The 21,175-nt window shown below is 40.6% G+C and overlaps 1 protein-coding gene across 1 annotated transcript in view; it reads right to left on the minus strand.

Moving 5' to 3' along the window:
* Positions 1-238: 238 nt before the first annotated feature.
* Positions 239-21,175, minus strand: part of LOC139641494 (chemokine-like protein TAFA-3) — a 66,486-nt gene continuing 45,549 nt past the window's right edge. Inside the window, exons 4-5 of the mRNA XM_071515910.1 lie at positions 14,332-14,512; positions 239-366 (exon numbers count right to left, since the gene is read on the minus strand). Of these exons, the coding sequence (XP_071372011.1) occupies positions 239-366; positions 14,332-14,512 (309 nt within the window). The remainder of the gene's footprint in view (positions 367-14,331; positions 14,513-21,175) is intronic.

Genomic DNA, 21,175 nt, shown 5'->3' on the forward strand with positions numbered 1-21,175 from the left:
ATCTTTTGGTAAAACTACACAACTCGTGATATTTTCCTTATTCCAACTAGGCTATGTCTTGACTAAATATCACTGAATGTAAAGAATTTGTCAATACCACTGTCTCATTTTCTGTTAATACAATCTAATCCGAATTTAAAAAAAATCCTTTTAAGGCCTTACGTTTAGATCATTTAAGACTTTTTCAGACCTTTTAAGGAGGTGTTGTTCCATTTGAACCTGGCCGTGCGCTCGTCTGTCATGGAGGATCCGTCATGACATCATCCAGCGTGACGATCAAGACTGTAGCTTCACACTCCCAGCTGAGTCCATCCGCATGACTCTCTTTCAGATCTGCCCCAGCATGAGGTCGACACAGCGCAACCCCTAATGAAAACGAAGGGGGAAAAACACATTAAAAAAGCATCTCTTCGAGCCTTGCAGATGTTTCATTTGTTTTTAATAGATCAACATTCGGTAACAGATGGATAACACACACACATACACACATACCAATCTCAGACAAGGATGGTGCCCTGCCCAGACGATGACAGCCCTCCATACAGGACAGTCCCCCCATGGAGCCGCTTTACGGAGCCTTAGAGGCATGTAAGTCATTGTGCCATGCTTAATCTCACCCGCTCATTAGTGATGTTTGTGGGCAAGCGTGTGACACACTTCAGCTTACCACTGTTTGCCTCGCTGGCTCGCGTTTCCCCCGCGCAGTCGGGCCAATTGGAATAGATTACACGGCGCGCTACTGCTGCATTGCTGGAGTGCAGGGTAATAACGGCGCACGGGACGCCGTTACTGGCCTGACCTTCAGTATAATGGCCCCCGGCATGGGCCAGCTCCGGCCTTATAAAGTGTTAGAAGTATTCGGGACATTGACTTTTCATTCATGAGTGTGAGACGGAGGAAAAGGGGATAATAATGAGCTTTAGACAGGCAAGTGTCTGACTTGTGTCAGGGAGTACAAGGCCATCAGAGTGAGAGACCGTAATGGGAAATGTGTTTGTGTTCATGTCTGGGAAATGTGTCACTGTCTGTGTTTTCAGTGCGGTGCAAATGCTGATTGTATTGCGTGGTGTTTTTAAGCCGACTCTAACAGCAGAAGGAGAAAAGTGCTGCTAATTGCGGATCGATAACATTTTAAAATCAATTCTACATAGCGCTGGTGGCCAATGAAGTGAGGCTAAAGCGGAGTAATGCGCTGTCTCTTCTCTTCGCGGCTGCTGTCAGGAAACCGGCGGCAGCGCGTTGGATGGACTGTAATCTGGATATATTCTGCCGGGCTAGACAGCTTCCCAGGGAGTTTCGATGAGGCAGAAGCGGATGGATCACAGTTTCCAGGTGATTCAAAGACGAAAAAAGTGTCCCGAGTTTGGAAAACACGACTGCACAACTGTCTTGACATGCTTCTCCAGGTTGAGATTGGGACTGTAAATGACTCTATGTCTTTGTTCAGGCAGCAGGCAAATCTGATTTGTTTGTTGATATGATTTTGAATGCTGACTGTGCACACTCAATTTCAAGTTCAAGTAGTTTATTGTCATAGGCATTAAAAAAGCAGTGCATTCCAATGCAATGAAAAACTTGTGCTCTGACTACTCTCTGGATAAAATACCATATACAATACACACTATACCACCATACACAGAAACACATATTAACAGAAACACATATCTATGATGACCTACACACATATATACCCCATGTACAGTATATACACATACATGTACACACGCATACACTCATGTATATGCTCCATATATACACTTATATACACACCATATGTACACATAAAATATACACCGACTTCAGTATCATAAGGAAAAGCACAGCATAGCTGATTGTGTTTGCATGCACATTAATATTCCATTTATATTTGGGGTATTCAAATATTCATTTATGAGTTGGTGCATATGCCACATCCTGTTTACAATAATTGGGCCAAAACCCGACTATGAAAAACCCCAATATGCTAGCTGGGATGTAAACACCACATCCTGTTTATTGTTGGGTTAAACCTGGTTTGGCCATAAGGTTTAGCAAAGAGCACAAGCAAGTTTCCATGGAGTCATGAGCATCAAAATACTGCGTCACTAATGAACACAGTGGGAAAAAAATCTATTGAACATCTATAGTTGATACATACATACATACAGGTCAGAGATACAGGTCAATGAAAAAACTGGTTACCAATTTTTCCATGTAAATGTCAGCCACAAGACATGTTGTGTTTTTGCTCTCTCTCCACTTATGCTGTGTTCCATTTACCTCGGAAGTTGGAAGTTGGAGCTGGGAATGACGTCACACCCGAGTTGACCGCGTTCCAAGTCAGAAAGTCACAGGTCAGAAAACCAATTAGTTTGGAAGTGGGGTTTGCTCTAGCCAGGTTAGCCATTGTTAGCAATACCAGTTGATAACAACGCATTACGCGGTATTTTGCGCATACAAACACCGTCGCAACATGTCCACAGATAGAAGTTGGACAGTACTGTGTGTACGACTGATTTAATGAGACACAAATAAGACAGAAGTGCTAATAAACAGTATATTACTACAGCTTGAGGCGCGGGGCAGCCATCTTGGATTTTGAGGTCGGGGTTGGTGAGGTTCTTCCGACTTTCCGAGTCGGAAATCCGACTTCAGGGGCCGTTCCAGTTGAAATTTCCGACTGGGAACTCTGAAACTCCGACTTCCCAGTTCAAATGGAACGCACCATTAATCCAATGGTTGGATGCAACAGGTTGATAGTCATTCTGGGAAACGTAGGAAATCACTAACTGAAGTAGGAGAAGACGAAGCAGGTTGAGGTAAAGTGGGTACACCAAAAAAGTAGATTACAGCACTTCATCACAAAATACCTCTTGGAATTCATTGAACATCACAAGTGTCTGAGTATCTGGCTACTTACTATTCATGATGTTCCCCAAGAAAATAAAGACTTGTAACATCTTTCAATACTTTGCCATCTCAATAAGTGGTGTTGCTAAAAGATTAGAGGTGTTGTATCCATGACTGTCACACAAAAACACTTAACACTTGTTAAATTATCGGCCAAGACGCTCTAACTTAATTAGCAGCGTTAAGCTAGTTTTCACTTGCTAATGTTGAATCTCAACGGCTCAGTGGCAGCGCTCTGAAAATGTCGGATGTAACTTCCATAACTGAGCCATTTCCTCAACCTTGAGCCTGCAATTAGCGTTGGAAACTGTAAATGGTGAGAGGGCAGCCTGTGCGGTGGGGAGCATATGTCACAGTGTGTTAGCGTCAAGGCTAAAACGTGTTACTTACGCCTGTCATGGCCGCCCTGGCTGCCTGTCAGACAGGCCGTGATGCGTCTTGTCTGCCCAGCTCACTGGCCCAGAAGACCTGTCACCTGTCACCAAGACCTGTCACCACACACACACACACACACACACACATACATGCAACTGTACCATACACGCAAAAGCACACCACACCCTCACTGGTGGCGGGGGTCATTGAGTTAAGATTTTTCGGTATTCCCTCACACAGACACACGCATACATAGATCATTGGCTCTATGCTAGCACTTTAGCAAACAGTATGCTGAGTGACAGGTGTCTAGCATTATCCAGAGTAAGAAGACTGACCTTTTAGGAAAAAAAAAATCCACTAGTGGTTCTTGTTATATGGCCTGTAGATTCATACATTTTAAAAATGAAATGTCATTCACTCAATATAGCTGCTGCTTATTTTTGGAACTATTTCAGATGAAAGTGATTTTTACCTCTACACAGTCTCCCATCACCGACCACCTTCACTTCCTATGGAAACAGAGAAAGTAGTCCCTGATAGTCCCTTCCTTTTTATCATCATCATATTTAATGTAAATTTTTACCAATATCTTACACAAAACTGCCAGACGTAGCCGTATATCATTTACCATTTAGCTTTAGAGCTGCTACAAACGCTCATTTTCTGACTTCAAATAATGCTAGTGGCCTACTATCACATAGTATATGCTAAAGTGTTAGCATGGAGCCTACTATCACTCAACATAGTGTTTGGTAAAGTGTTAGCATGGAGTCTAGTATCATCAACATAGTGTATGCTAAAGTGTTAGCATGGAGCAAAGCCAACGATCTACCGGGGACACATGGATGATTTTGGTGTCTCTCCCAAACCTCCCCAAACTTGTTGTATACCTGTAGTTTTGAAATTGTTAGTCCTGTTATGTTTAAACCCCCAATTTTACTCTATTCTTATTTGTATCCTAATTTACTTTGCTGCTGCAATAACCTAGTCTCCTCATGGGGATCATTAAAGTTTCATCTTATCTCCGTTTCTTCCCCATCTCATCCCTCCTCTCCTCTGTCCTTTGGATGGCCCTGCTCCAAGCCTCTGCCTCCCACCCTGCAGCACATCGGCCCAGCTACACTCGCCCTCTCTCTCTCTCTCTCTCTCCCATGCTCCCTCCTCTTCCTCCTCCTCTCCCCTCTCCAGTGGTCCTTGTCTAAGTGTGTATTTGCGTCTCTCTCTGAGGCCCAGTGTGTTAGTGCCAGATGACCTGAGGCCGCTCATGGCCAGTGGTCCACAGCTAAAACGATAAGGCAGAGGACTCCTTTCCTCACCGCACTTCCTTTCCTCTCTTCTCTTCACCTCCTTTATGTGACCGGCTCAACTAGATCTTAGCTATAGACCAGATAGACTACGCCACCTTGGGATGCCACCTTGGGACTTTTACCCAAAGAACTAGCTGGTTGAACTTGTAACCAACAAAAGAGGGTTTCCACATACAGGTTAATTCTGCAGAATTGAGACAGAAACGTGAGTTTTACAATAAAACGTAGAATTTATTTTCATCCATCAGCAACCTATTGTGGCAGGTCTATGGTGGAAGGCCAAATGCAGCAGTACTGGAACCTCTGAAACATTAATGTAACAATCACTAAAATTAGCAGTGAAAAGGTTGCAGGAAACAAAGGCTACACAGTAAAACATACCTCTCAATGAGGGGCATCAGAGCACAACACCCAGGGCAAAAGGGGAGAGCATTCTGGTAGTGCTTCTACCTGGGGAGGTATATACAGTATCTATACCACACACCCCTGCTAATTAAATGATTGGCAGCACTCTGGTGTGAAGCTCTGAGGAAGTGGGTGTGTGGAACTCTGAGGTTTCATCTTGTTTCCTTTCCTTTTCTATCCCCTCTCTCCCTGCTCAGCCTCCTATCTTCCACTTTAAAGGACAAAGCATGGACCAGACTGTGTTTTTCCTCATTAACATGTGTTAGACCAATATATCAGTTTGCCAATATTGGCCTTTTGATTAAAAATCAGACCTTGGCCTGTGTCGTCCACCTGCAATTTGTTTGATTACATATTTATTGTAGAATTGATCAATACTTCACTGGTTGTCTATGGGAAGCCTTGAACCTGAACTGATTCTAATGAGACATTTCGATCAGATTCCACATGGAAATGCATGAATGTTTTATTATGATGATGATGATGATGATGATGATTATTATTATTATAAATAGATTGAGGCAGTGGGTTGGTGTCTCTGGAACTGCCTTAAGCTGTTTCATCCTTAATCCTGTCTTTCCAACAGGATTTTGACAGTGTTAATTGGTAACTTTATATGATCAGCTTCTAAAATGACTTGTGGAGTGGCCCAGGGCTCAATCCTTGGGCCAATGTTGTTCTCTATTTATATGATACCCTTGGGGCAAATCATTTGTCAGCATGATATTGTTTTTCACTTTTATGCAGATGATAGATGCATCTCTCAATTAATCCTACTGATCTTACTAGGCTGACCATCTTACATGATTATTTGGCTGATATCAAGGACTGGATAGCTCACCATTTGTCTAAATCCAGATAAGAAGAAGTTCTGTTATTGGTCCTGAATGCTTTTCCAAACAAATTCAGCACTCCCTCGGCTCTTAAGCCCATGCAAAAAAAAACAGGCGTCAATTTTGAACACGTCAAGAATTTGGTATAGTCATGCTTTTTTTCAGTTGAGAAATATTGCCAAAATCAATCCCTTTTTGTCTTTTCACGACATTGAACAGGTTACTCATGCCTTTGTGACATCACCTTTAAATACAATTTAGATCATTACAATCTGACTAGACTACTACATGCTGATAGCATGACCAAAGCGTGACCAAGCATGACCATATTGCCATTTTTCAAATGACTGTCACTGAAATGTTCTATCTTTGAGATGTAGAACAAATCATTTGCCCAATGGGGCTTGGACCTTGCTAATGGCCACTGGCAGCTGTATTTATGATTATAATTATGATTATGATTATGATTATTATTGTTATATCATCATCATCAGGCATATCTTTTCAGAGGCTTTTCCACCCTGCCAAGATGAAAAATCTGGAGAAAAAAGTATTTAAATTTGAAGATACTATCCGCAGCTCCAGTCCAACAATATTGCTGTTGGTATTGTCCTTCAAAAACCCATATCAGTCAAACTAGACTCATGATCACTTAATCTGACGAGGAAATACCACAACGCAACATGATCACCTTCCACAAAATGAAAGTCACAGAGTTAGGGAAACGTATATAAATATATAAAGTAAATGTCAAACAACATCATCTGATTTTGTGAAAGACTATCTGACTTTTGGAGCAACCATTTACAACTACAAGTGCTGACATTTATTTTTAGGCTCAGCATTGATCCAAATGAACAAAGTGGCAACAGTGAGCGAATTATTTATAGAAATATGTTAACATGTCATGAAATGTTAAATTGTAGCCTTGACTAGTGATCAAGCTAGATATTTTCCCCTCTAGGAAATGTGTGCATCCTCAAGTATTTATTTCTTATTACAGATATATAATTAAACTGTTTGTTAATATTCAGAAGTTCCTGCACTGTAACTCAAAGGGAAAGTGTCCGCATGTTCACAAGCCTATCTGACCGATCACAAGTCATCAATCCTCTTGGTCTGCATAGAAAATATTCCCCCCAACATTGATCCAGTTGTGGAGAAGCAGTCGGCAGCCTTCTGATTGTATTTCCCTAGTAATACCCGTGCAAGTCAATGGGGAACCGATGTATTTTGTCCCCAAATCAAATCCTACAACATCTTATGCAACCTAATGGAACAGCTTGCAAATGATTTCGCGAGAAATGGTCCGTGTCCCCATTGACTTTGACTGCAGCTTGCAGCCGTCTATTGGCTTCCAAAACCCCCAGAGAGTTTTGGTTAACCGCATCTGGTCTCTCTCTTTATTGGAATTCATCACAGCGAACTCTTTGGTAATTAGAAAGACCGTCCTTCATGTCAAATCAAAAACATGACTGATGGCTATTTGTAATCTTTTGTGTGTGCGTGTGTATGTGTGTGTGCGTGTTGATAGTATGCGATAGAAAAATCTGATTAATGATGCTCATCTCGCCCTCCCTTGGCCGTCCAAATGTAAACAGAGGACTCAACTGTTTGCTTGCAGTGTAATTAGTCAGCGGTGACAGGTCTCTCTCTCTCTCTCTCTCTCTCTCCCTCTCTCTGCCTTTCTTGTCAACAGGACAGATACACACCATGCTGTCAACAAGCCTGATAGCCAGCACTGGTGGAAAGGTTAGGATTTACATAAAATACAGCAATCTGCTTACACACACTCCGCCTCGGAGAGCTTTCCCATTATTGTGTTTTTGTTTTGTCCCTCTCGCCTCTTTCTGTGTTCTCTATCTCTTTATTATTGCTCTTTTTCTAATACAGACTCCCATCGCTCTGATTGACACACACAGGGGCCGGCATGCGTGTGTATGACCGAGTACACACACACACACAGTCATAAACATTCCTTTGTGTTGAACAGCAGGTAGACAACAGAATAATGGTCATCTGTCATAGTCAAGGTAATCTAATTCTATACATAGGTTCCTATATATGTATACTATACATACATAACATATTGTTGCATTGTGCAGATGCCACTGTCATTTCTTTATCCTCTTCAACAGCCAAAATGAATATAGTCATTCAGCAGTTTATTTTCTAAAGCCTGAGGATCCTTAATGCCATGAGCATTTCCTGGAAAGGCTGAGGAAAAACACACAGGAGGGAATGCATTGCGATACAGACTACGTATTGCCAGGATCCTGCAGCAGTGATGATAATAATAACCTTCATGTTCAGAGCGGTTATCAAAGCAGTGTGGGGACGGAGCCCGACTGCGGTAAGGAGTGAAAGGGGCCCGGTGTTGAGGTCGACCGATAACCTCAACGCCGACAAAATGTCAACTTCTCCAAAGATCTGAGAACAGCCGGTTGATTTCCCCATTAAGGCCCACTTACCTTTGACATTTTGCGATACACTCAGTAGGTGCACCTCCGTTTACGGAAATAACTCGCTCCTCCAGACAGTGAGTCACGTATGAATAAAGCATAAGTATAAAGCATGCAGAAATATGCCCCGGTATAAGTCTTCAGATGTACGCCGACAATACAGTCGTCCATGTGTCTGGCAAAACCTGTGATGCTGTTGCAGATAAGCTAACCAAAAACTTAGAAAAAGTATCAGCTTGGATTGATGCCTCCTGTTTGACACTAAAGACCACTAAGAACACTAAGAAAACAAAGTCTATCTGTTTTTCCATTAAAAAGCTACCTGCAACAGAATGCTTGAATGTTAGAATTAAAGGTGAGCTCATTGAACAAGTAACTGAGGTGAAGTATTTAGGGATAATTTTAGATTCTCAGTTAAATTTCGAAAGTCATGCTAAAAAGATTTGTAAAACAATTAAGGCTAACCTTAGCTGTTTTAAGGTGATAAGAAATTGCTTGACATTTGACTGTGCCTTGTTCTTAAATTCAATTATATTTTCACATCGGTCCTATGGTTTAACTGCAATGGAGTCCTGTTCGGGGTACCCAGAAAAGGCTCCAGTATGTGCAGAACTCAGCTGCCAGGGTTCTCACCCGCACCAAGCCCTGGCAGCACATCATCCCCACCCTCATTCAACTTCACTGGCTCCCGGTCAAGTCCCGCATCTCCTACAAAATCCTCCTCCTCACCTACAAATCCCTCCATGCCCTCGCCCCCCAGTACCTATCTGACCTCCTCCACCCCTATACCCCGTCCCGGAATCAGACATGGGTCTGCTTTTGGGGACAGAGCCTTCAGTGTGGCAGCCACCCTCTGGAACTCTCTCCCAGCAGAGATCCACAATATTCCATCTTTGGACACTTTTATAACAATCCTGAAAACCCACCTGTTCACCAAGGCCTATGGTCTCTAGTCAACTCTCTCATCCCCGGCAATTTTGCTATTATTATTTTCTGTTCTTGTAATTTGTCTGCTTCACTGTGTAAAGCGTCCTTGGGTTTCTTGAAAGGCGCTATATAAATCTAAGTTATTATTATTATTATTATTATTACCTGGTCCCTGGCCAACCAGTCAGTAATTCAATCCATAGAGTGGCTGTATAATCGGGCCTTGAGAATCTTAGACAAAAAGTAAATAAGGTACCATCATTGCCGCATTTTAAGTAAATACAAGATTTTAAGTTTTGCAAACTTTATTGATTTTCATTATGTAAAGCTTGTGTTTAAATGTTTAAATGGACTTGCTTCTGTAAATACATCAAGAGACCACAGAGCTGCAGCAGATCCACCAGAGCAGCTTCAAGTGGCAATTGTAAAGTTTCATCTTTTGCTCAGACTGCTTTTTCTGTGAAAGGGGCAAAGTCCTGGAACTCGCTACCTGATCACTTGAAATCTGCCACAAAAGTTACCAAAATCCTGGTTAATTCAGCAACAAACTTGTACTCATGTCTAGTTTTCTGTAGTTATGTTACTACTAAATGTGTGTCGGATAGCTGTTCTCAGTTTGTCTATGTATATTGTATCTGTCCCAATCAAATAAACCATAAATAAATAAATGCAGGGAGAGGTTCAGTCGCTGTTCAACTAAATGTTACAATAGGCAAGATGCATGGTTTAAGCGACTTTGAACATTTCCCCACACAGTCCTGCTAGAGCCCTCAGGTACTTTAATCAGGGGCTTCGGGTCGGTCCCGAGGTCCTGGTTAAGACTGAATGGGTGATGGGGTTTTTGCCATGGCTGCACCGAAACTGTGGAATATCCTTCCCCAAAGCATCAGATCAGCCGAATTGAATCGAAATTTTGAAAACTTGTCTTAAAACTTGTCTGTTGCTCTTATTCAGAGCTTTTAACTATGCTCTTATTTCCCTTATGTCTGCAGTTTGCTGTTGGCGCTCCATGCTCTGCCTCCATTTTCCCCACTTTGATAAACACTGGCTCTGTGTTATGAATGTAGTTGACTTGGTTTGAGTTGAACATGGTATGATTGGGTCTCCTGGGATTTTGGCACCATAGTGTCCAGAGTTTACCAAGAATGGCGCAATAAACACTGCAACCCATGCCAATCCACTGCTGTCAGCTAGGACTATGAAGATGAAGCTACAGTGGGAACGTGATCACCAAAACCAGAACATGTACCATCGTCTCAAGATGGTTCAGCAACATGACAGGGACTTTACTCCAGTGGTCTTTTCAGCACGGATCAGTCACTGAAAAATCTGCAGGAACTGCGTGACGCTATCAAGTCATGGATCAAATTCCCTGTGGAACGTTTCCAGAATCCAGGCCTCAAAGAATTCAGGCTGTTCTTAAGTCAAAACAGCGTCCTACCTGGTACTGCTAGGTGTACCTAATAAAGTGAGTGTACATTGATATGCTACCAGTTCTTGAAAAGTATCACTGCTGATGGTTCCTTAGGTGGAACTCTAACTCATTTTCGTGATTTCTACACTGTAAACCCCAACTTGTTGTTTCAACTTAAATATCTGAGTGACCAGGCTGCCTTAAAATTGTATGTCAAGACAATAAGTTAACTCAACTAAATTTTGCTATTTAACTCAACTCCAACTTCATTCAATATTACTTGAAACCTTTAGTTGATTTAACTGCAGTACTAGTCAGTTGTACTTAAATTTATCAATTGCTTAAATTTAATCAAGATTTAATCCCCTATCAAGATTACTTAAATTTTCTAGTTGATTTAATTTTTATTTTAGTTCTTTTAACCTCTAAATACATTTCAGATTTGCTCAGTACCTATAACAATTTAATTATATACATTCATCTGAATGCTTACATCAAATTTCATACTGGCTAAGCAATTTTCAACAGAATAAATGACTAGTCTTCACCCCAGGCATTTAATACAATTTATCGATTATCACTGCCCAACATTTTTTAAATTTTTACTGAAGATGAGCAAAGACTTTAGGAACCACAAACACTGTGATCCAACTCCAACCTGTTTAATAACATTCAGACATGTGTCCACCTCCAATTCCTTTGCAACATTTAGAATTAACTGCATCGCTTCAACAGCTGAATCATCCAACAATTGTAAACAATTGGACATTAAAGAAACAGTTTGATCAAATTACTTTTCAATACAACCATTGTGTTGTATATAGAGAAGACAGCATGAAGCCAATTCACAAATATCCACAAGATGGCTCACTGTCTTCCATCACCTTCTGTGTGTGACATTACTGATAACACTACATCCTCTGTGAGTGTCAAAAATGGATGAAGCATGCTATAACAATATGCTATGAAAATACATTCTACCACAAATTGATAACATTTGAATCAAAGCAGCTATGGATGGGAATGCATTGCATCCTCATTGACACACTGAGGATGCAATGTGGAAGTGATGTCCGGCTGAACAGGAGTCGCTATTACTCTTTGTAATAAAAGTAAAAGGTTAAGACAGTAGCAACAAATATCATCAAAATGGAAAAACTGTACTGGAAAGCTTTTTAAAAAAATTGCTTTTTCTGCCTAAATACTTTAAATGACAATCAACATAATTATTTTTCTTACTATCAGTACACTGGGCAGAGATACTCACTCATACCGGCCTAACACTTAATGTGTTATTTAATGCATCTAATTTCGGTATTAATCCTAAAATTGATTTTAGAACAGTTTTAAAACTGACAATTGAGTGACTACAGATTTTGCATTGTGATGATATCTTTGTGTCAACTTGAAAAACAAACAGATTTGTTGGCATTCAACAATTTGCAGTTACAAATAGCGCATCAAAACTGGAAAACTTTGCAAAAAAAAAGCAAAAGTATGTTTTTCTAAAGGCGAAAAAAGTCCCAAGAAAATATAAATTTTCAGTTGTTGTAAATATCAACAGTAACAAGTAAACACAACACCCCATCCCCCACCCAAGTCTGTCTGTGTGTTATTATCCCCCACATCCAGACAGTGTGTGGCCTTCCACCGCGGCCAGGCAAACCTGCACTAGTCATCATGAATTTAGTCTTATTAAACTGTCAAATGCAATGCACATTCTACAGGTTTATATTTGGATAACCAGATCACAATTAGTGCTGAAACTTGCATGGTTTTCATTAAGTCCATTTCTCATACCATGACTCAATGCAGAGTATTGCCCTCCATGTTCACATTTTGTTTAGTGTGCAGATCATATTCAGTTGAACTTGCAGGTTTTTTCTCATACCATGAACCAATGAAGATGGTCACATTTGGTTTTGTAACCAGATCACAATCAATGCTCAACTCTGCTTTAACTCTTAAACATGCATGGTTTTCATCAAGAGTCAATTTCTCATACCATGAACCAATGCAGAATATCGCTGTGTGTGCAGATCTCAAACAATTAACCTGAAATGGGAGTCCATTTCTCAGTCCATGTCACAGTGCAGAGCATTGTCCTCCAATGTTCACATTTGGTTCAGTATACAGGTCAGATCAATGCTTAAACTTTGCTTTAAGCTTAGATGGTCTTTCTCAAGAGTCTGTTTCTCAAGCCATGAACCAATGCAGAGCATTGCCCTCCACCAATGTTCATGAGCACCTTCTGAATGACTTCAAATATGTACCTAAGGCCCCTGGGATAGTCAATGTTGAATGTGAAGAGGAGACCCATCAGTATTGCCACAGCTCTTGGAAATTTTCCTTTAACAGAAACTAATATAGAAAAAAGGAAATTAAATATACCTGTACATTCTTATAAAATTTGGACTCATCTTCTTAGAGGTAGTGGGGGAGCCCCATCAAGACGACAGCCCTTTTCCATTGGTTGGAACTCTAATCAATGGAACATCTTCAGCCAGATAACATCAAAATACAGTTCTAAGTGGTGTTACATTCTACTCATGTCTGCATACTTGGTTCAGTCCAGAAATAAGCAATATGTTGGGAAAAGATTAATATTGGACTAGAATTAAATAAATAACTCTTTCCTTAACAAGGTATGCAATTAGCAGCCTAGGTAAAAGTGAGGGTCAACAAGGGGTTTTGGAACCATTGTTCCAAGTTCTATAACAAATTAAATAGACCTCCATCAGGTTTGGGACTAGATAGACCTAGTTCTGAAAAATGCATTAGAATTGTTGTTTTCATTGGCTTTGCATTAAGTTAAGCACTTACCTCATTATCCAGTGTCTTCAAAAGCGTGTTCAGCTCCGCCAGACCACTCCTGGCTCTGTATATCTCAAGGAACCTTGGCAGATACTTGTCAAGTCCAGTGAAGAGGGAGCCTTTCAGAGGTAAGGCGAGCAAACTCTGCTTCAATCTACAGTAGGCAGAAAAGAAACAAGGGATTGGCTGTAAATTCAACGCCTCCGGTACATTACTGTTGCATAAAACATTTTTCAATCAATGTATTCTTTACAGTCAGTATATCATATTCTTCATGACTGCTGATATTAACCTTTGTTGTATAAAATCTCTGGTCAGCAATTCTCAATCAGTCTCCAATCTGATCCTCCTCACCTCATCCGAAATAGAGAAACACTTTACCTGACGTTCAAAGAACAGCACTGGCCATCGGGCTTTGATGTCAGCCACAAGTGGCTCATCCTCCACAATCTCTTTTCTCCGTGAAGGGAAGGTGCTGGTCAGCATCTCTTGAATTTGCTGCCAATCAACTTTCCTCTTCTTCATTTCGGCAACCACCATGTGTTTTTCCTTCAGGGATGTCTGGCAGGAAATTGACTTCTGATTTTCTGGCCCTCTTAAATTTTTTTGTCCCAAGTGAACTCGATGTATGTGAGTTGATCTTGAGCTCTGGGCATCCAGCCACTCGTAGCTATCCAACAGACCCTGGTTCCCTCAGACATGGATGCGTTGATGAGAGCTTGTGCCACCAAGTCATATTCCTCACGTGTTGGGTATGGGTTATGGACTTAAATGGCTTTTGCTATTTTATCCAAAATGTCTGATTTCATGTCTTTGGACATGTCAAGAAGGGTTCCATCTTCCAAGAGGCTTACTGTATACTTTCAAAGTCACTTTATCTTTAGGTAGCTCTGACATGCTACTCAAGTTGTAAAGCTCATTGTCGAACTCTGGATCTTGAAATTGCACCAAGTCCCCTTCCAATCCAAGCTTGTTCTTCAGCATCAAGTGTAGGCCATCAACCATCTCTGGCATGTTGTCAATGGTGACCCTCCGAATGTCCTCTTGGCTAAGGATGACGGGCAGCAACATGGTGACTCCCAACTAAAAAAAACCCAACATATTACATATTATACCACATAGTACCTCCCCCGTATGACTATCACACCAGTAACTTCAACAGATCTGAATCAATTTGCCAATCAACCTTGGCAGAAGGAGAGTGCGGTGGGGTCAGACCCTGCAAGGTGTTGCATTTTTGTTCTTGTCATAGACTATCGATTTAAGGGAATTGTGTGTTGCCCGCTCTACTTCCACCGTTGACTTGAATAGGCAAGGCATGTCAAAATTGTACGCCAACATAAGCTGGTGTCTGTTGGCCAGAGACAACACAATGTTTTTAAAGTTATTTAGATCGCGGACAGCTTTCTTGAAGAAGCTATGTTGCGTATTGTCCAGAAGTCAACCACAGGTCCAAAGCAACGAATCAGATGGGGATAATGCTCAAGGAAATGATGTTTGGGTCGTTTCACATCAGGAAACACTTCTTTTAAACGTTTCCTATGTTCAAAGATCTTTGCTTCCAGGTAACAGAGGCTTTCATCTGTGAAAGTGGGCGATGCCAAAATTTCAACAATGTCTTTCAGTTCCAGAATCACACACCAAGCATCATCATTTTCAGATACAACATCACCAATAAGTAATGGCAACAACCTTAACAGAGTCTAATTCTCATGGCCATTCCCTCCTATTGCTCCATTCAAATGAAAATTTACTGGAATTTTCTGAGGACAATTGGTTGTGTCTGAGCACTTATAAGGGAAGTGCTGTGGCAGTATGTAAATGATCTGTGAAATAGTTCTTGTCAATGATTTTTTTCCAAACACAGCTCAAGGTACAATGCCTTCCTGTTATACAATGAAAGTATTGCAGTTCATTTAGAACACAGTCACTTTTTACCCCATCCACACTTTTCAAATTCTCATTCTCCTTAAGCTTAGAGAGGTTCAGGTTATGTGACTCTCTTGCTCTCAGTACAAATGCCCCACTTCTTACAGAACAAGTTTGAATATCTTTTCGACTCGCAAGGCAAAATCTGCAAAACTTGTCCTCTGACACTGGTTCCTAACCTGTTGATGTAAATTCCTTAATTTTCAAGCAGCTCAGAAGTGGTTGAACAATTGGCCTATAACCAAATGATTTAACATCTTGACTCTTGCATAGGGCAGCAAGATATATAGTAGACAATGGCGATCTGTCTCTTATAGGTAAATTGGCAATTATCCAATAGATCGCCCACAATTTATGTTTCTTTTTTGAGGTGCCTAAAGGGTTACAGACCTCAAAGTCATCAATATACAAGCCCAGAGAAATACTTAGATCTTCACCACAAAGAAGCGGATTTTCTTTACAGTATGATGCATCAAAAAAGGATTTATACTGGCCAGATTGTGATTTTTGGGTTTCTTCTAAATCTCTGTCAATTACATCACCCCTATTCAACAATACTTGAAGAACACCTAAGATTGATGACAAACCTAAAACAAATTCAACTGGGTTAATTACACAGAAGTTTTCTTTGAAAACCGATAACCTTCTTTTGTCAGTTCCCAAAGACCCACTTTCTGAAAGACAGCTAAAATGATTGGTCTGGCACAAGGTATCTTTAACTAAATTTAGAGTGTTTTCATCAATGGTACAACCATGCTGCCTCAATGCTTTATCAAGAGTATTTTTGTTTAGCTCACTCACTAAAACGCCAATATCACTAAATTCTGTAACTATTTGCTGAATTGCTGTCTTTGAGACATGCAAAACTGTTTGCATTCGCAGAAGTAAAGATGCAAGTCTTGCCTGAACTTTATCAGCGTTAACCTCCTGCTCGGTTATATTCTCATCCCCAGAAAATTCAGCATCACTGACATCTGACTGCACTTGATCAGCCACGTGTTCGTCAGATTTCAAGTCTTGTAGTGTGGCGTTGCTGTGAAATCGACTTTTGTGCGACGTAAAGGTAGAGGAAACACTTGATTTGAAGGAACAATGATTAAAAGGGCAGGTAACAGTCTCTTTGTTCTTAAGATGTTTCCCAAGATGACCCAAATACTGTTTTATAGTCACTGGATCATTGAAGTCACACAACCGACAATTCATTTTAAAGTTTAAAAGTCCAATAAGTCCTTGCCGTGAAACTCCATGTTCTCTTAAGTGGTTCTGAAGGGATTGCTGTCAGGGCCGGCCCCAGGGTTTTGGTGGCCCTAAACAATAAATTTGTGGCCCTATAACACTAAACATTACACATGCGTAGCTGACCAGATAAACAAATTTCCTTGCTTACAGCAGTCATCACATAACAACACGTATACTGACTTGAATGAAACTGTACAGCCCATTCCATACCAAAGCAATGAGCTGGGTAAAAGGTAGAACTGGTGGTGTGAAAGGGTCTAACCAGGTGATCTCAGTAATGCAACCCTGGAATGGACTTTTTATTAGGCATTCAAAAAGTTGTTATAGTCTGAAAACTATTCCATTACTCAGAGGGATACAATTGTTGACAACTGTCTTGTGCAGTACAGTGTAATCTATCGAGAAAAAATATATATCATGCAAGGTTAGCTAGTTAATTGTAAGCCTGTGTGCACGGATGTGTGTGTATAGAGCTCAAACCTGGGTAACCTAAATGTAATTCAGTTTCATAAGTGTCATACAGCAACAATATTATAGCCTACTTTCTATGCCTGTTCATTATTACATTCCATATTGAATTTATTGATAACTGGAGACCTTGCTTTCCTGTATGATTTCACTGGAACAGTAGATCTATACAGGGCAATGGACAGTTTCTTCCATAATGTCCATGAATAGCTCTGTAATGTTCAATTATTCTTCTGCGATTTCCTGAGAAGTAGGTACAAAACTTACAAAGCCATTCAAGTTAGCATTTTGATCACGTAGACCTGAAAAAAAAAAAAAAAAGTGAGTGACATTATCCACACTATCCTTTTCATTTCACCATTTTGTTCATGACAAATGCCATTCCCAATTCTTTAAGTAGTCGTAAAGACTAAAAACAGCAGAAGTACCTAGTAGTCTGTTTTGCTTAGTTCCTGAAATCTGGAGATATGTTTTAGCCGGACAGCAATGATTTACACAGGAAGAGAGAAACAAGGTTATTTGAAGGTGCTATAGCATTTTAACATCAATAAATCATTTCCACAAACAAGACCATCACTGAGAAGATTGAAAGCATCTAGTTGGCCTCATTCTCCATTGTTTCTCCACCTGGTGGATTTGGAGGGAAATCTGCTGGATCGCTTTACGGCACAAAAGAGGAAGAGGGCGCTGTTCTTCCAGAGCAAACAGAGCTAAAGCTTTTCTGTCAAGGTTCTGACAATGGCAGATGGTGGAAAGAGTGAAAGACTACTGGAAAAATCTTCTTTTTTTTATTTAGGGATATCAGGGATTTAAATTACCAGAGACATACATCAATACAGTATTCATAAGCAGAGGTTTTACACAGTTGAATTGTATCATTATGCACATGTGCAATTTTCCTCTTTCCTTCCCGAAATCCTTCAAAAAAAATGTATTTATTACAACAATTGCAGGTTTCTAGAACTTTGTACAGGCTAAGAAAGGTAGGTGTGTCTATATAGAGTTGGGAGGGGTTTCGACAAATCAAATATGGGGAGAGACAAAAGAGAGAGGTAGGAGACCAGAAAAAAACAATGATGGGTTTTGTTAATAAAAATAAAACAACAAAAACAGATTATTCATTTGTCACTTCCACAAAATCTGGCCGTAAGGGCCGCACATAAGAGACCCATTTTGACCAGAATTTAATAAATGTATTTTTTTGTAGACGGAGTGAAAAAGTAATTTCTTCCATTAGATATTAGACTTCATTTACTGGAAAAATCACTTTCAACATGTTTATCCTCTTCAGGAGGGGGAGGAAGCAACAGGCATTATGGGAAATGTAGTCTTAATTTACAGAACCACAGAGACTAATAAGCGTCTCCACCATGGTCTCACTTGTTTACAGTATTATTACCATCTATTACCATCACATCTAAGCTTTGTGCCTGTGTAAAATCCAGCTACAGCGGCATCAGGTCTCCTCAGATCCTGTTTCACCTCCCGCCTCCTCAAAACTACCCAGAAGCCCCCGCTGGCTCCGAAAGCAGCGGAGAGAGAGAGAGAGAGGCAGGCGTTAGTCAACATTTTCCCTCAGATTCCTCCCCACTGATGTGCCACCCACTCCCGTGAATGCCAAACAGCTTCCCTTTATTATCTCTTGCATTTACATGATTTTTTTTTTTCGGGAGCGGCTTTTGCTTGATTCGTCCTACCTCCCTCTCCTCCTTCCTCCCCCCCCCCCCCCCTCCCTCCCTCCCTCTGCTATCAAAGTGCTGTATCATTACGCTTGGACTTGGACTTCTTAGCAGTGCAGCGAGATGTGAAGGACAGACTGACGTGAGACGGTGCGGCGAGCAAACTAATGAGCTACACATTTCACACCGGGAAAGAGAGAGAGAGAAAGACGAGAGAGGGAGGGAGGTGTGAAGGAGAGAAGAAGAGAGAGAGAGAGAGAGAGAGAGAGGGGGAAGGAGCAAGGGGGAGGCGACGCTGACAGAGATAGAGAGATGAGAGAAAGGGAAAAAAGAGGAGGAGGAGGAAGGAAGGAGGAGACGACGCAGAGGAGGAGGAAGGGAGAAAGTGGGGGAATGATGGAGAGGCAGAGGACGAGGGGAAAGGCCTTGCATGTGCGAAGTTAAGGAGAGAGAAGGAGAGGAAGAGGAGGAGAGAGGAAAGAGAGAAGACTGGGGGGGGGGTAGGATAAAGAGAGACATGAAAAATGACCTTTCTTCGCCAGCTTTTCTCATTTATCCTTGCCATGACAATGAACAATAAAGTTAGTTTCAGTGAGATATTGCGTGGCTCCTCCATCTCACAGCCAGCTGATACCTTTTACCTTTTTTTTGTTGTGGCTTTCAAAGATTTCTATTCATTTGCCTGCAAAGGAAATACACATTTGATGCAATCTTCAAAGCATTAGTTTTATATATATTGACTTTCTATTGAGAATCAGATATCAGCCAGTCTGTGTTGTTCACCTCTGATATGATGGATATGATGCAGTTTGTTTGATTACATATTTAATGTAGAATTCATCAATACTACACTGGTTGTCTATAGAAAGACCTGAACCTGAGCTGATTCTAATGAGACATTTTGATCAGATTCTAAGTCTGCATGAATATGTTATTAGTAGTAGTAGTAATGAATATGTTAATAGTAGTAGTAGTAATGAATACATTATTCTGTTTCTAAATTTAATTCTTATTCTTATCATCCTGCGTTTCAGTGGAGAGCTTTAGTGTGCCATGATGGTATTGCTCTCTGCTGTTGCTGTTGAGTACTTCATATTTTTTTAGTATGAAAATGGTTGAATTTAAAGATACTGAGAATCACTACAAAATATTGGCTATGGGTAGCATCAATCCAAAGCTAGAATAGAATTTGATTTATGTTATGAACAAGACAGATAATAATAGTGTATTAATAGTGTTCGCTTAGCATTACAATGAAATGAAAAGTGACTTCTTTTTTTTTTTTTTTTAATCTTTTTAGCTAATTCTCCATATCATAACATGCACCTATGTAATGAAATGAAATTACACATTTTTTACTTTCTCCTATTTTTAATTTCACTTTTATTTTTATTTCAATGAAGAGAGACTAGGATGAATGCTCAAATGAAAAACTATTCATGGCATGGAAACTTTGGCGTAAGCTCCATGGAGGAACTCCTCCCATGAAGTTAGGAGTGCATCCGGGATGGACATAGGAATTAGGATGTCCCCCTGGGGAGTTCCTCTGGAGCCTGGACCCTGGTGGTGATGGGATGGAGGAGGGATGAAGGAAAGCACAGCGACTGGAATGACAGCAGCATACAGCATAGTTCTGTGAGTAGCACAATAACATAGTAGGTGACGTGTTTATACTCTCGTCACATAGGCGACTGGCTCTCCGAAAAAGAGACGGAACTGATGGCTAACTCTGAATGGTTCTCTGGAAAAAAGAGGGAGAGTGTTTGCCAACTCTGATTGGGTAAAGGGAAAGCATGAATGAATGAATGATTTAGGTAGTCTTCCTGATTGAAATTGCGTAATACTTCACTACTTTTACTTCCTAGGAAACAGCATATTTTTAGTGGTTACTTCATGGCATACTAGTAGGGGAACATCAATATTCCAACCATTACTATTAATAATTTTTGAACAATTCCCCCCATCATATAAAACCTGCAACTTCTCAACATAAAGAGTAACTAAACCCCAAACCCAAATCTATGTAAAGCCTGACATCTAATGGTAAAAAGCATGCTACTGAAATTGCCATCTGCTATTGGCTGATTTTTGGTGCCATGTGACGTCACCACCTGTTTGACTCTATAGAAGGTGACATCACCTGGCACCAAAGATCAGCCAATAGCAGATGGCAATTTCAGTATCATGCTTTTCACCAATAGATGTCAGGCTTTACACACTTTTGGGTTTGTTTAGTTACTCTTTAAATAAAAGTGAATACAAGTGGTTGGTGTGAACTAATTACAGCACCACAAAAAATGGCCCTGCAGAACCTAAGGGCCACTAGTTATCTCCCCTTAGAGAGCAACAAACAGTTCTCGGATCAATATGTGTCTAAACCATATAATTATCTTATTACAACTTAAAGGGGAATACCACTAGAATGTATATA

The sequence above is a fragment of the Centroberyx affinis genome, unplaced genomic scaffold (genome assembly GCF_046629955.1).
Source record: "Centroberyx affinis isolate AG114_WGS23_722 - 3 ecotype Tasmania unplaced genomic scaffold, CSIRO-AGI_Caff_v1 ptg000379l_1, whole genome shotgun sequence".
NCBI lineage: Eukaryota > Metazoa > Chordata > Actinopteri > Beryciformes > Berycidae > Centroberyx > Centroberyx affinis.